We start from the raw sequence: 16,227 nt of genomic DNA, 5'->3' as shown, positions 1-16,227 counted from the left end.
AGTGATCAGTATGTAAATATTTTTCTGTATCAATGATTATAACGTAATCACTCATAACATAATGTGTAACACAACATCCAAATGACTGAATTTAGACCTAGCAGGAGCAGATCCTAGCTTATTCTGATTTATAAACACACAGTATACAAAGCCAACTCCGAATCTTCTATCCTATCTACTAGAAACTTCAGTGTTTGAAAATTAAATTCTGTAGTTTTACTCAAACTTGTTCGTTTCATTTGGAAATTCTGTTCTGATTTTCATCTGAATAAGAACTACAGAATTTGGCCCAATGTCAGCTACTTCTCTATGATTTTGTTGGCAGCCTAAAGGCAGAGCTAACACACAATACAAGAATTAGAAGCACTACTGCAGTAGCAGTTCAGCATGGAGGGCCAGACTACTTGCTCTGAATAGTTTTTCTTGGCTCGTAATTCCCTCAGACATTCACTGTTAGGGCTGCAGTTTCAGTCTGAACTTTAGCTCCAAAATCCATACTCTTCATACAGGATGGGTTACTTCCCTATGCAATGCCTCAGGTATTAAGTGCAGGAGCTTCATTAGAGTTAAAAGCTGCACTTCCCAAACCACCCTTCTGAGAACATTAGCTCACTTCTCATATGTTTTTTTTTACCATCTCTCCCCTCCGCCAAAGGGCATATCGCTCATGAGCCACTTTATGGAACTGCAGTTCTGTTTTGTCGCGCTGTCTATTTTGCAACAGTGAACTGATCCAATACAACTAACCCAGAAGTGCAGCTAGAAATATTGAAAGCTGAGAAATATGAACCACATCCTTGCCTGCTTGCTACAGTTACCAGGTTGAAAGCATCCTGTGTGGAGTTCCCACATCTGAATCTGTTCTGCAGTCAGAATATTGCTATACTCTGCAGCAGTTATAATGGGGCCAATTTCAGCAGCAAAAGAGCACCACAGCAGAGAAATTTGCCAGCTCCTTCCTTGTCATACCTTCTGTACTGACCACCTACATGGACAGCTCATGTACGAATATGGAAACAACTCTGCACCATGTGTTTATTTCCTCCCACTATGATCATTGCTCTTCAATGCTCTGAACTACATTTCTCAGTGACTGGAACCAAACCCTTGAGTTTATCTACAAATAACTAATCTCTTGCAGGAGAGAACAAGTTTGCTACATTGAATTGTCTTGCATTAGGTAGATTTTTGCTAATCTTAACAGATCTGGGTGGTTCTTTGCTCAGCAATGAATTTCATCAGCAACAACCATTTCTGGGAAGAAAATTATAGTCTTCAGCAATGAAGAAGAAACAAGAATTTCAACAGTTTGGTCCGCACTGATATTCAATAGCATAAAGAATTCGTAAGTTATCTAGGTACGATAGCATGTTTGCCTACTGAAACTAGATTTTTCCTCTGTTCTGTTCAATTAATTTAATGTTTCTATATATTTACTTTGAAGTTCAGTAATTCACATGCGTTTATCTGCTGGACACATTCTATATCAGAAACTATTTGCTGCTTGTGATCTGTGTTTACAATTTTTGTTAGCCATCTTTTGGGGACATGATGAATATGAGCTTTTCCCAGCAGTTCTGGCAGGTTGCTTACAAATCACTTTATATGGCAGATTGGCTCAACAGGTGGCCACATAACACAATGTTATTTATTCTGAAAGACACAAGAATTCTCACAGAGATGATGAAACTATAATGGCTGTTAAGACTGGAAATTCTAGTGACCATGTAAATAGGTAGCTGTAAATAAAACATAGGCAATGCTGTATTGCTGGAGTCCTTCTGACATTAGGCCATCATATTAACTATTTCCTGTGCTATTCTAATATCATCTTGAGAAGAACACAGCTATATACTGAAAACTGCAATAATACATGGATACATATCTATGTCAAATGGATTATGTGATACAGAGCTATGCTTTTTGATATAACATTCATTCACAAAATAATTGTGTTCATTAAAAGTAATTTGATAGGGTTATCTGCTGAAAACACATTGCACTTTACAAAACACGAACACAGATGTGCAAACTGATGAACTGATAACGAACTGATTAAGTGTCAACAAACATATTCCGTGCATTGCCAGGATTTAATTTTGTAAGATTTTTTTTTTTAAAGGAACACATAGTCAATCATGTAGAATTTCTCTCTACACTGTTGCTTTTTGATATCCACACAGTAGCAGATGAGCTCTTTGATATACTGCCATGTTTTAAAAAAAGAGGAAAAACCAATATGCTTATTGACAACATAAGTAATCTCTTTCTTTTCAAAGTAGTAAAACACAGGTTTTTGTTTCAAAATATATATATTTGTTGGTAGGAATTCTGGTAGAACATGCTAAGACTTCCTAATTTACTTTCAAGAATTTACCTGCCTCATTAAGTTATTTAAGGTAGAAAGCAAAGATAGCCAAAAAAAAAAAAGAAAAAAAAAAAGAACAAATCAGTTATTTTCATTGATTGAAGCCAACGGTATTATAAATATAGCTTTGTCTTCTGTTTGATATTATCACACAGACTGGCAAGAAGATACATGCTTGCAGAGCGAAAAATCTGGCCCAGCTAAAAACTTCAAGGTTTTTGATTTAACCAGCAGAAGAATCTGACCAACTGTGTATAACTCTGCTAGCACAGCTGATTTATGTCATTAAAATCTCCCATCAATTCTCAGCTGTAGAATGTAGATTAAACAGAACTCCTTCACTGGAACGCTCATCTGCCAGTTTCCATTCTGTGAGAATGCTCTACCTTTTACTAACACAATAAACTACCAGTTCACAATACGTGTGGAATAACGACATGACACTGAGTTCATGTGCTACACCACCTGAAAGTACTGGCCATAAAGAGTTACCTTTTTGACCTCATACTTAATGGCCAGTTTCACACGACTCAGTGACGCTCTGTGTCTCTGCGTTTCAACTGGCTCAGAACTCAAATCCCCGTTTAAAATGGCCTCCACTTCTTCCGAGTCTCGGCAGAGATCAAGAACACCAACCACAAAGTCCTTGCACTGCATGGACAGCTTGCGATAGTCATTCTAAAACAGAAGGGAAAGAGAAAATGGCCCATCAGGAACATGCTTAAGAATCAATGGCAAGGAAAAAGAAACTGTTCGGGTTACTAAAAATGAATAGTGTTTGACTTTTACAGAATATGTCAAGTTAAAAACGTATCAGACATTTTTGTATGGCAAAATCATTTCTTTTTTGATGCCTACCCAAGCAGAACAGCAAAAGCTTTCAGTGACGTAGACAATTAATGAAGTAATTCTTACAGGGTTGCCTCCCAGGCTATGAATATAATTTTTGTTCTTGTTACAATGCTAAAGTGGCCGATTACTTTTACTCTCGTTTACAACATTCATTCCCCCCTCCCCTTTCCCCTCTACTTCCCACCTTTCATTAGATAGGCTTCACAAATAACAAAGGGTAACTGCAGAGAGTAGCTGCGGTGGGGAATTAGATATTGGTGTTTTGTAGCAAGACTACGGCAAGTTTCCTATACAGACAACTGAGAGAAACCAGCATCTTCAAAGGGCGATTCCAAGCTTTTATATTAGGTTCCTGTTCTGAGTCATTCTCAGACCATCTTTCCACTAACACCACAGCCAGTCTACAGACACACTTTGGTAAACTTCACGTTTTCTTCAAGAGTTCTGCCCAATTTTCCCTTCCTGGCCTTTCCCTCTTCTTCAACGTCCTGTCCATATCTGTCACAAACTACTCCTTTTCCCCAAATCCCTTATTGTTTTAGTGTCCCTCATTTGTTCTTATTCCATCAGTCTTCCTTTCCATTACTGCTGAAGTCAGTATTTCTGTGTTACCTTCTGAAAGTACGTAAAACCAACATGTTTTCCCAGTTTGTAAAAAGCAGCCCCCCCCCCATTCAGATTCTTTTCCAAAACTAATCTGTATTGGGAAGTGTATTTATGTAATATGAACTCATTTTAAAAAAAGTTCAAAACTGGTTCCTATTATGATTTTAAGCAAGGTTTCCCAGGATTGAGTAGACAACCTCTACTCAGGATAATTAGGCTCTCCAGAAACCTGTATTTCTTTTTAGTAAGGTATCTCTCCCTACACCTTTCCAACCCCACCCCGCACCAGCCTCCACCATATTGCACAATATCATCAGCCATTTCCAGTTTTGTAGCAAGTTCATTGTACCTGTGAAATCTTACTACATCATTAGTTAACACAACTATTGCTGGTCCTCAGTCTTTCTTCTGTCTCCCCTCACAGTCTCCTCCATCACTTCACGCTTTTGAACCATATCCTTAGTTTCACTCGTGTTGTGATCCTTCCTGTACATCTATCAAACTGTTGTGTCTAGGATACTGTGATAATGCTTTTCTCTACAAACACACTTTTTGTCTGGCATACTGCTCACAATTTCCATGCTCTTCCTCCTTATTCTTTTTGCCTCCTCTCTCTGCGCAAGCTTAGGTCTAAAATTTAGGTTTTAGCTTTCAACTTATCAGTTGCTTATATATGCTGATATCACAAAGATTCCCATCGAGCTTTTCTTGTATCTTTTCTGACAAAAATTGTGGCTGCTTCTCAAAATCTTAAGATAATTCTGTTAGGCATGTTTGCATGCCTCTTTCCTTGCACTTTTGTTTATGCTTGTTTATCTGTCTTCCTCCATCTCTGTGACGTTGTCTATAAGCTCATGTGCGAGTTCTACCTAAAACTCTCAGTCTTCAATTCCTGTGTCCACATCCTCTCAGCTTGACTTATATAACTTTTTCATCCGAGATGCAGCTTCCAATTCTCTTATATAAAGCTATAGTTGGAGGAGGAAACTTGACTGCACTGCCTCTTTTACCTTGTTGCATTAAGTGTTTTGGTGTCCAATTCGGAACAGTAAAGCCTTCTCTGCAACCACCCTATAGTTTGCTTCAGCTGTTTTTTCCAACAGGCTATCAAAAGGCTAGTCCGAGTCCTCTGTCTCTCTCCTCTGTCTCTGTCTCTCTACTTTTCTTTGTTCATCATTCATCAGTGAACTCTGTTCATTTTCACACATGGCCTTTTTTAAAATCACTTTTGAGGGTACAGATTTTTCCTTTGTGATTCCTGTCATAAGGAAAGGGCTTCCTTACTGCCTCTTCTTTCATTATTTGCTCATTTAATTTCAAGCTTTATTCGAAACTCATTTTTTTTTTTGCCTAAGTATATTACTTTTCCTTCCTTGTACTACCCGTTTTGTTAGGATTTTTAACTTAGCATCTATAAAATGTTCTGGGGAGAATATAAACAAATAAAACAGGATAGAAGAACAAACATGCTGTCAGTGCTTTCAAATTATTTTGGGAAAGATGGGAAAAAAAGGCTGCACAGGATAAATGTGGGAATCAGATAACAATCTCATAGGTTGGATTCAGATATGAATCAAGATCTCTGCAACTTTGTTGGAGACAGACAAACAATCCTAGGAATTGTGTTACTATAGAAAACTAACACCCTGCATACAACTAGGAAGTAAACAATCCTAACCTTGATAGGACCCTGTTATTCCCTTAGGCCATAGAAGACATTAATTCAGTTGTCACAGAACCAACAAGATATAACACTATTTTAGATGTGTTTTTGGTAAATGAGGAGAACTGTATAGATGAGCCAGTTATAATAACTAAGCAATAAAATTAAGTGGAAGAATGCACAAGCATATCAGTAAAATTTAGGACTTTAAGAAGGCAAACTCCGATAAGCTAGTCAAGGAGTGAAATGGACTTAAAAGCAATGGACTTAGAATGGAGATCTGAATGTAGAGAAGGCTTTTAAGAGAAAGAAATGAAAGTGATTAGACATCAGATCCTACACAAATAAACATGTTGTAGAGGAGGATTTCAGAACTGTTGTTTCAGCCACCTTAGAAAAGATGAGGGAGAAACAGCCTAGACCAGAAGGAAAGAATCATCATAGAGAATAAAGGTAAAACTGTTAAAAGTCAGGTTTAGAAAGGGTATTAAGAGCACAAAGAGGTTCATCATATTAGCCGGAGAATATGAAAAGAGGATTGGGATTCTCTTCAGTGAGGAGAAAATAGGAACTAAAGATAATCCAAGCAGAACCAACAAACCTAAAGCAATACGTTGGCTTCAGCTTACTTCAGTCCTATGTTGTTCTATTGCTTATCTTAAGTTGTTTTACATGTTTAAAAACAGAATTACTGCAAATCTGTGAGAACTTGAAACACTTTGCCTTGAATTTCTTATTTCAGAGTTGCTTCCACATTTTTGCTACAACTAAAGAAGCACTTATTGAGATGACAGCACAAAACATGATAATCATGCACAGCACAATGTTAATTCAAAAGGAGTAAGATTGGTAATTAATTTTCCTTTAGCAATATAAAATATCTGTAATTCTGCTACTGACAGCATGTAGAAGGATATATTAACTTCACTGACTTCAATGGTAGCACTATACAGCTGGAAGAGAAACTACATTTTTTCTCACCATGTAACTTTACAAGATTACAAAAAAATAGTCACTCTTTGTTTTAGTATTAATTCTGTCTACCCTATGCTGAAAGAGGACATCTCATTAAAATTCAACAAAGTTTAGTTTAGCTTTTTTTTTTTTTTTTTTTTTTTTTTTTTTTTTAACTATTGAAAGTCCTCATAGCACATCAGAGTTCAAATTTTGCCCTTGTATGAATGAATATATACTGTCCATCTGTGGGGAGTTTTTTCATTTAAGATGTCTTCCATGTGCGAAGATCTCGGAGATGCAGATACGAACAAACACAATGAGAAATATAGAAGTTCTAATAGTTTGGAAATTGAAATATTTAATCTTCCTAGTGATTCACTCCTTTTTCTTTACCATCTAATCATTATCAACTTCCTTAAAAACCACAGAAGTGTAATACAAAAAGTTATATTACTAAAACTTATTTCTCAAAAATTTAAAGAAAAAAATCAGAAAAATCTAATTTGATTTCCTTGCATTTAAGCCACAGTCCAGTCACACTGGAGTCACACATATGCATGCAAAAGTATACTCTACCATCAGTTTTACAAAACAAACATTCAAGGAAGTTTTTGCTAGTGATACACACTGCTACTGCAAAGGCTTAAACACATACAGTTTCCTCAGTTAGTACAAACTGCGGAATACATTTTCACTGGTGGCTACAACCAGGAAATACTGCCTAGAAGTGGCAGAGTGGTGTAAAGTCACCTTACTAAGGCAAAGGAGAACAAATTTTGATGGCTACAATATTACTTGAAGACCACAATTTCAATAGAGCACAGGCTGTTTCATTTTGCTGTTCTCTTTCACAGAGGAAGACTCATCCCTGCAAGTATGCCTACAAGTGTATCAAGCCTCCTTACTGATCCCGGCAGAGGCTGCCACGTTTTTTCCCCTCACAGCTCCTACTTTACACCCATACATTTTCAGGTGCCCTGAAAATACACCATCCACTCTGTGCACAGCCCGGCTGTTTGTGTAAGGACAGACTGCCTTGCCTGGACTATTTGCCAGCTACAGAAGAGTTGCTTACTTGTACATATGGGCTTTTACGTCTTGTACTACATATGAATGACATAGAATTTTGTCAAATTTAAGGATTAAATAAAGCCTACAATATTTACAGATACTGTTACAAGAGCTCAAAATCACTGTGTACATTGCTAGCATCTGGTTCAGACTTTGAATCCTACACTAGAAAAACTTGTTAGATTTCCCTCTCTAGGTCTTTATTTTACTTATTTGTAAAATCTAGTTTCTCTCAGTCTATTTAATTGCCTCATAAACCAAAGCAGACAAACTTTAGCCATATTGCTTGAGGATTGGGTCCCATGGTTACAATCTCCTACCTCTAGGTAGGCTGAGGTTTTAAAACTGTTGTGCTAGCAGCAGAAACCACAACTTGTGGTCTGTCACCCACACACACAGCTCTGCTTTCTCTTGAGAAGATCCTGAGATCAAATGAAGTCCAGATCACTCATCTCTTCCCTATACTAAACAATGCCACCAAAACTCCCCGCGTGAAGCATCCAAACCCATGTTCGAAACCCCCTGCTACATACAGCGCAAACTGCCATCTCCCTTAGGTGAAGCTACCCTTTAGGGGAATGCCAAACAACGAGCCAGGCACTTACAGACCTGCTTATATCGGGGAGCTCTCTATTTTTCATGATAATGCAGGGACTCTGGTTCCCCAACTAGCATAGGGCATCTTCAGTTAACTCACAGCCTAACTTAGCTGGTTTTACTAGCTATATCTTAAATGACATCTCTCTCAAAAAACGAATGGTTGCAGACATCTTTGTAATATCAGTGTCAGTCTGTATTCTGCATTTCATGGATATCACAGATGATACCTCTATCTAATGGAGAACTGATCATGAGCGGAACTGCAGACCTGTGCCTCACCAGCAGTTTGAGGACTCTGGCACACATCAACTGTCAGATCTCGGTCTGTCCAACTCCGCATACTCCATTTTCACTCATAATATTAAAGACTACATTGGGAGTTTATCTAGAATTTTTGAAAAGGATGTATTAATCTGTGTGCAAAGAATAAAGCATACGAACAAGTATCTAAAGCTGATTTTATCCTTGAGATAAACTGTTTTAACAATAACTTATAAAAAGCTGTTTATAAAGAGAAATTACATCTATTCAAGTAAAATGCATGCATCTACTTCCTGTTCTACAAGAGCCAGATTTCCATAAGCACCACATTCATGTGCTGCATAACTTATTCACACACATGCAATCATGCATGCAAGTTCAGTATTAGGTATTAAATGGTCCTTTTGAAATCACATATATAACAGGTCAGTTTGCATATATAACTGTAGGAACTGTATATGCAAACTAAACACATAATTGCACTAATGATTATGGAACTGAGCCCTGTCCTTTTAAAAACTGGTCCTAAATGTAGTTCAAGCTTGAACAATCTTTGTTAGTTCAGCTGAGATAACACTATGTAAATGTACTTGGAACAGTGACAGATTCTGCCCTTACATGCACGTCCACATCTTCCATCACTTTCAGTGAGAGCCTGCAGTACCACCAAGAAAAGGGATTTATCCTGCATTAACTCAGACTACGCTCCTCTTCTTTTTGTCCTTGATATGATGGACTGAATTCTGACATGATGTGCAATTCCCACTGAGAGAACTGAGCATGCTTACACCAAGACCACATTTAGCTGAGAACTGCTATACACAGACTATCATACAGCTTTTTAGCTACCTTGTCCTCCCTCTATTCCCCCCTCCCTCCCCTTTTCTTTCTTTCTTTTTTTTTTTTTGGGGGGGGGGGTGCTATTGGTACTCCAAAGAAAAGTTCCATCAGCTGTTCTGATTGCTATAAATTCTCCTGTCACCAGGCAATAATATTTTTAAAGGTCTCAGGGAGGACGGTAAATATCAATTAATGTTAGTAACCTACAGCAACTTGCACTGGCCAGGGCTTGCTAAAAATAGAACAAAAATCATTAAAATTGGAAATATTTGTATTATAAGGTATTTTCTGGTGCTACTGGGACTGGAAAATATGATTCTGCAACTGTGGTAAGGAACACTGTTTTACCTTAGAAAAAGATACAGTTCCAGACTAAGCTTCCCCAGCCAGTCTCTGAAGTATAAAGCAGTTAACTTCAGAGGTCTGAAACCACTTCAGAAAGCCAAGCGACAGCAGAAAGCTGCACAACTTTCTCTAACTTAATAGGTTTGGATCTTTTCAACAAATGGAAGAAATTCAACTAGCAGATTAATACACTTTGAAAGCTTTGTTTTACTTGTAAAACACTTTCTGAGCAGGCACATTGCTTATCAAAGCCTTCATAAACATCAAAATCTGTGTAGTCCAGAGTGAAGCAGAATTCTGGTCTCACAACTTAGATTCAGTACTTCATTAGCACTACTGCTTTCCTTTCAATTAACTCTATGTACAAGATCTGACAAAAGAAAATCCATTCAGCTCATTTAAGAGACTGAGAGCAAGAGCTCTTAACGCTTGGTAGTAATCTTGACTTGGACAAAACAAATGGAAATTTCTGACTTCATTCCCAACCCCGCTGTCAATCCCTGGAACAGGGACTTGATTTGCCAGGGAAGGTAAAAGGAAAAACGATGCAGTTCTTGCTCTGGGCACAAGGATAATATCTTGCTACACTAGTCACTAATATGATGCCTTGTTGCTTTGATAGCTGGGCACTGATAATCTCAGCTGTTCCCTCAGCTAGTTTCTAGACCTAGAGAGCAGTCATCAGGATGTTCACACATGCCAGCATGCTTTACCAGGATTAGGAAAAGCAAGGAAGGAACTACAGGCAGGAAGATGCAAGGAATACAAAAAAAAAGTTGAAGAGAACTCTTGGAAAGGAGATAAAAAAAAAGTAAATACAAGAGGGAACTGAAAAAGGAGGAAAGAAGAAAGGAAAGATGACAACAAGCAGCTGCAAAAAGGGGAAAGGAAACTACAATGAAATAGATGACAAACTAAAAGGAGCACTAGAAATCTGGAACAGGGATTTCACAGAGGTGTAAGAAGTAAGGAAGCTTAGGAAGGTAAGAAGTAAGGGGAATGAAATGTTCTTTAGTGCTCCAGTTCCCCACCTATTTTTTACTCATTTTCAGTTTTTATTTTTGTCTGCATGCCTTGTATCTTCAAAGAAAAATGAAGGTTCACCGATTTCTTCGATTCCTTTCTGCTTACTTCTGACAGAGAGGGGAAAAAAAAACAATGTAATTAAGAATAAATTTTTTAATGTTCGCATGGAACTGACTACCATAAATGAATGTCCTAAGTTACTTATCCACATCTCTAATGCACTTCTTCAAGCTCCGATTTGCACATGGACATCAGAATTTGCTATTGTAAATCATTAGTGAAAGAAGCAGACTAGACTTTGCATATGCAAAAGATAAGGTTCGACTTAGCAAGTGTGCATCAGGAAACCTGGCCTCGGCATTTTTAAACAAGTTCACTCCATATTTCTTCTCTGTGAGGAAACCACCTAGAAAGTACTTTCTGTGCCACTGTCCCACATCCAGGAAGTGCACTGCAGTGAGCAAACGCTGGAAATGCTATGCACCTCAATTTACCATAGATGTTGAGAATAAATCATGAACATCATTAAAATCCCTTTAAATAGATTTCCCCATTTTCTGTGCAAGACAAATGGTATCATCTATTTTTGTCTACCCTGGAAAAATTATGTTCAATGCTGTTTTATGAGTTGAATTTGATTGAAATGCCTAAGCATTTTCCATGATGATACTAAACAAGAGCACACCAGAAGTTGCTCTGGTAGGGGATGTGAACATCAGACCAGAAGCATTCTCCTTTGGGGCATGACAAAGCACACAGTTATTAGCAAAACACATTCAGATGACATCTGTAGAAAAGAAAGCACTGAACGGACAGTTACAACTTGAACTTACATCAAAGCTGGCAAGAACTGAAAATGGATTTCTATAAGACACAGAAGAGAGGCTGCTTGCTTCCTCCTCGACCTACCTCTACAGCTGTCAATGCAACATCTCATTACATTCATGTCACTGGCAGCCTTACCATACCTGCCCATTGGCCCCTGTAGAATATAGGGACTTTTCATCAGCTGTGCAGTTTCATCCCTTTCTGGACTAGTTTGATGTTGATACTGAGAAGAGGTGTTTAAAATGGTGTAAGGAAGCAGGAACTGGAATGCACACAACATGAGCCTACCAGACTTGCTTCCTCCCTTCTCAGAGAGTTTTGCCTGAAGAATGACATGAGTGATGAATATGAATCTTCGTATTGGCTTTGGTAGTGGGTCACAGCACAACTCTGTTACAATTTTTTTGTTTGTTTGTTTTTAGTGGTATAATACTTGGTTCCTCCTTGGCACTGAAGCTTTCTTTTTAAATGATATTTCTACTCTCTCAGCTATATCTGAGCTGTTCTTTCTCAAGAGTACAGAATTGTTTCTTCTGCTTATAATAAACTTCACTTTATTCATTTCTGCGCATTGGTCTCTAGGTTGATGTGTCCTTCCTTCTCAGTAATACACTACGTTTTTAACACCTGCTGTCATCTGAAAAGATTAATGCATCTTCTGCCTCTCAGATCATTTATGAAAATATTAATTAAACAAGTGGTATCCAGCACTGACCCTGCAGGACCACATTAAATTTTTTTGTTACATCTAGGTACAGTGCTATTAATATCACTACTTGCTGAGCACAAACTGTCATACCCCAAACTGAGCTTTACTTGCTATAAGCAGTTGTCCTAACCTATTGTCTTGGCTTTGGGTTTTGTGGGCAGCTTTTTGTTTTCCTGTTTTTGTTTGTTTTCCCTTTTTTACCAGGGGGGGAGGTGGTGCTAGCGTACAAACTGTGTTTACTACTACTTTTCAAGCTATTGAGAAAAACTATGGATCATAAAAAAGAACAGCAGTGGGTAACAGCTAATTGAGTCATTAGTTATCTGATGGAGAAGCCGAGATACACAGAAAAGTCAGGGCACTGACATACTAAACCAGATACCACTCAGAAGCAGGATAATAGGGACTGTATCTCTAATCAGTTTAACAGCTGGCTCTGAACAAGTGACATTTCTAAAAAGTGCATTAAAGAAAAGCTTTCTGTATTCCTAACAATTTGGAGACATCATTTGAAATAAGAATGAACTAAAAAAAAAAAAAAAATACATCGAATACAGTCAATGCTACAGTATACTTAAGAAAAGCATAATGTTTCTGCTCTCTAAGCTTATATTACTGAGTGTTTGTAACTAAAAACAATCTTTAACCTGTTACAGTGGACAAAATTGTTTTCCATCTGTTGCAAGGTTATTGCAATTCACATTGTCCCTTTCTCCATTGTTTTCCATGCATAGGAGGTAAAAACACTTTAATTAAAAATGCTTTTTAATGGCTCAATATTCTCAATACATATATTGAGAATTCAAAACCAAGAGCAAAAGGGACAATGAATATAATGAAAGCATTTGCAATTGAGAAAGTAAAAATACAGGAAATAATTTCAAGCACCTAAGGACATTATAAAGTAACATCAGCATTAAAACAGTAATAAAAATACAAAAACACCATTACCTTGAATTCTTTCTCAATGTTGGCCAACTTGGCAAGTTCATTGCTGAGTTCCAGAGCAGTGAGTACTGGATCTTCACTGGAGAGGGACAGGTAAGCAGGACTAGCCAATCCTTTGTAAGCGTTTATTCGTGACCTAGAGTGACTGAAAGAATCATGCTTTTGCTTCTCTGTACAGTCATTACATTTGCAGAAATAATCATGAGGTCTTTCTATTCTTGCTCCTTTCATCAATAGCATGTGCACAACTTCGTATTTCTGGCAGTGGGCAGCTAAAATAATGGGAGTGATATCTGGAGAAAAGCGGGTACCGTCTTCGTCATAAGAATAGAAATCGTCATCCTGGAGCTCCTGCTCACAAGGGCTCAGAGTCAGTCGTTTATTTGCTGAAAACCCAGGATGATTCAAAATTGCTTCCACTATCCTGATGTAGCCCTTGCTGATTGCAAGCAGCAGGGCATCTCCAATCCGTGCCAAGTTCTCTTTTTTTAATAGAAGTTCTGTCACTTCCAAATGTTCGTTCCCTACAGCAAGCTGCAAGGCGTTTTGGCCCATGTAGTCAACACAGTTGACATTCAGTGTTTTTGACTCCTCCAGCATTTTGCGCACCACAGGGATGTTCCCATACTCTGCTGCATCTAGAAAGCGCTCTTCTTCAGCGGTAAGACTTGTGCCCCTGTTGTTGAACATGAACGCTGGGCCTCTAATGGCCTGCCGCCTTCCCTTTTCCCTCATCATAGTCATACGTCTCAGAGATGGACTTCCTTCAATGTACCTAGCAAAAATAAGGTAATAGAATTGCACAGTGTTGATTACTTTTAACTTCCACTTCCATTCTGGCTGCAAAAATTGACAACTTACCCATCTTGTCCTGCATCATTTGCTCATCTATTGACCAGGATAATTCTCTGTCATCTTTCTATTCTCATTTTTACTTGTACGCTACCTAAAGACACTTACAAGTTCAATTCCACATGTCATTCCGTTTCATTAATATGGTCAAGGTTTTTTCCCCAAGATTTTTTGGAGCTGATGGTTTAAGGAAGGTAATATTCATGCTTACCACATCGTACTTTGCATAAACGAGAAGCAAAGACAAGTTTTCTTCCTGATGCCTTGCACAGCAGTACATACTACAGTCTGATCTCATGCCCCTCAGCGTTTACTGTCAGACACATTAATCAAATCTGGAAGAATTTACTCACCAGTTAATTTGGCCAAATTATAAGTTTTTGAAAAGAGCACATCATACGTTTTCAGCAGACTTTATGGATACTAGAAACTAAACTGTTCATGGTTTCCAGACACTGGGCATGATCTAGTCTGGGCTGAGAACAGCTCTTAATCCAATAGGAATTTTGCAATGCTATAGGCTATGTTGGCCCTACTTCTATGACACGTCCATCATTTGAGGAGCTGAGAGGACGAAGCTATCTGATGTTATTTCCCAAGTGGGAAAAAAAAAACACAATCCTGTAATACGATCAAAAAAAGAGGAAAATCAAAGATCTGAACAGAAATGAGATCTGTGAGGACAGGTTGCTCTGGGGAAAGGAAATCTGGGTGTGGGAAAGGGAGATTGCTTAGGAAAGGAAATTGAGAATCAACTTGGGAAGTGGTGAACTCCCAGAAAAACTCATTGCAAAAGAAGAAAGAGGGAGAAAAGAGAAGGGGAACAGAAGAAAGGAAAGAGCAAGCAAGACAACTGAGGGACCACAGAATCCAGAATTATGACCCAGTGAAGATGCAGACTGAGAGCAGTAGGGAACAAACAAGGACAGGGTGAGAAAAAAAAACCATAGATCAGAGGCTGAACTGGAACTAACCACGTAAGAAAAAACGAGAGGGGAAAGGAGGTTTGAAGGAGTAAGACAAGGAGTTACAAGGAAACCGGACCTAGGATGAGAGGTTGAGGAATAGACACTACCTGACTGGAGGAACCAACAACTGCCTGGCCGGGTCTGAAACAACAGAATAAATGGAATCAGGCTGAAGTGGTCACAGCTCAGGGGATGAACAGAAGCGTGATGCCTGCCAGAGCACAGGGCAAAGGCCTGGAGAGGTACTCAGGATACCATAATCTTCCTTCCCTGCTGTCAGCAAATAAGTGTGCAATCCATCAGCAATCTCCCATTCCTTTCTAGTCTGGGTCAATACTGAGGAAGATAGCCTCCATCTGCTATCAGTTAATCCATTAACTCAAGGGATAGAGATCACTTGAACTGATTTGAAAGACAGAAAGGCACTATGCTGCTGATAAACAATATCTGAGTTAATGGAGGACTGTGCTTTGAATACATATGACACCACACATGCGCTACATACTCTGAAATAAAAAGGCCTTTTAGATGTCAAATCTGGGCCTTAACTTCTCTGTGCCTCTGTTCATCGTCTATAAAAAACAAAACTAATAAACTAATATCAAATAAATAATAATTGTATCTTATTTATAGGAGCATTGTGAAAATGAATTCATCTACCTCATTAAAAAATTCAAATATAACAGTGAACAGCAACACAGAAAAACTGAAGGGGAAATCACTCCTTCCAATCTCAGCACATAGGGTGACTAATGCACACTAAACAGAGGTAGGTCCACATAATGAACACTGAGGACAAAAGAAAACATTAAACAGTCCTTTTTAAGAAAACCCTGTCAGTCTGTAAAGGAGTGAAACGAGGGGGAAAATGGCACATGCACATAAAGACCACACATTCAAGAGGCCATAGTAGATGCTGCATGGGCAGTATATCCTAATTTCTATGGGTTAAGATCTGCAACCCGAGTAACCTTCTTTTGAACACCATTTTTTAATTATTATTTTATGAGTGTTTTTGCAACAGTGAGCTTATCTATACTACCACTGCACAAAATATGCCTGTTGACATCAGTGGCTCTCTCTATACAGAGCACTAGAAGCTCTAATGGTTTTCATTGTGCATAACTAATGCTATTCAGATTGTAAGAATGTGTCTGGTCTTCCAGCTATCCACATCAGCTGTAATAGATTTCGTAAAACATAAAATCTTAATTACTTTATCAAAGCTACTGTCATTATAAAAGCTAGTATACGCCCTGAACATTTACGTTAATGGCAGTTAACTGTTAATGGAAGTTAACAAATGGGCAGTTTCATTGCAGATCAAGCGGTA

At 38.2% G+C, this 16,227-nt stretch overlaps 1 protein-coding gene across 2 annotated transcripts in view; it reads right to left on the bottom strand.

Moving 5' to 3' along the window:
• The window catches only part of TRPC3 (transient receptor potential cation channel subfamily C member 3), a 46,020-nt gene that overhangs the window by 21,948 nt on the left and 7,845 nt on the right, over positions 1–16,227 (bottom strand). For both annotated transcript variants that reach the window (XM_062574798.1, XM_062574799.1), the window contains exons 2-3: positions 13,078–13,849; positions 2,861–3,046 (exon numbers count right to left, since the gene is read on the bottom strand). In XM_062574798.1, the coding sequence (XP_062430782.1) occupies positions 2,861–3,046; positions 13,078–13,849 (958 nt within the window). The remainder of the gene's footprint in view (positions 1–2,860; positions 3,047–13,077; positions 13,850–16,227) is intronic.

Source organism: Rhea pennata, chromosome 4 (genome assembly GCF_028389875.1).
Source record: "Rhea pennata isolate bPtePen1 chromosome 4, bPtePen1.pri, whole genome shotgun sequence".
NCBI classification, from domain to species: Eukaryota; Metazoa; Chordata; class Aves; order Rheiformes; family Rheidae; genus Rhea; species Rhea pennata.
Note: the sequence above shows the minus strand (reverse complement) of the source record. Positions and strands in the feature narration are given on the sequence as shown.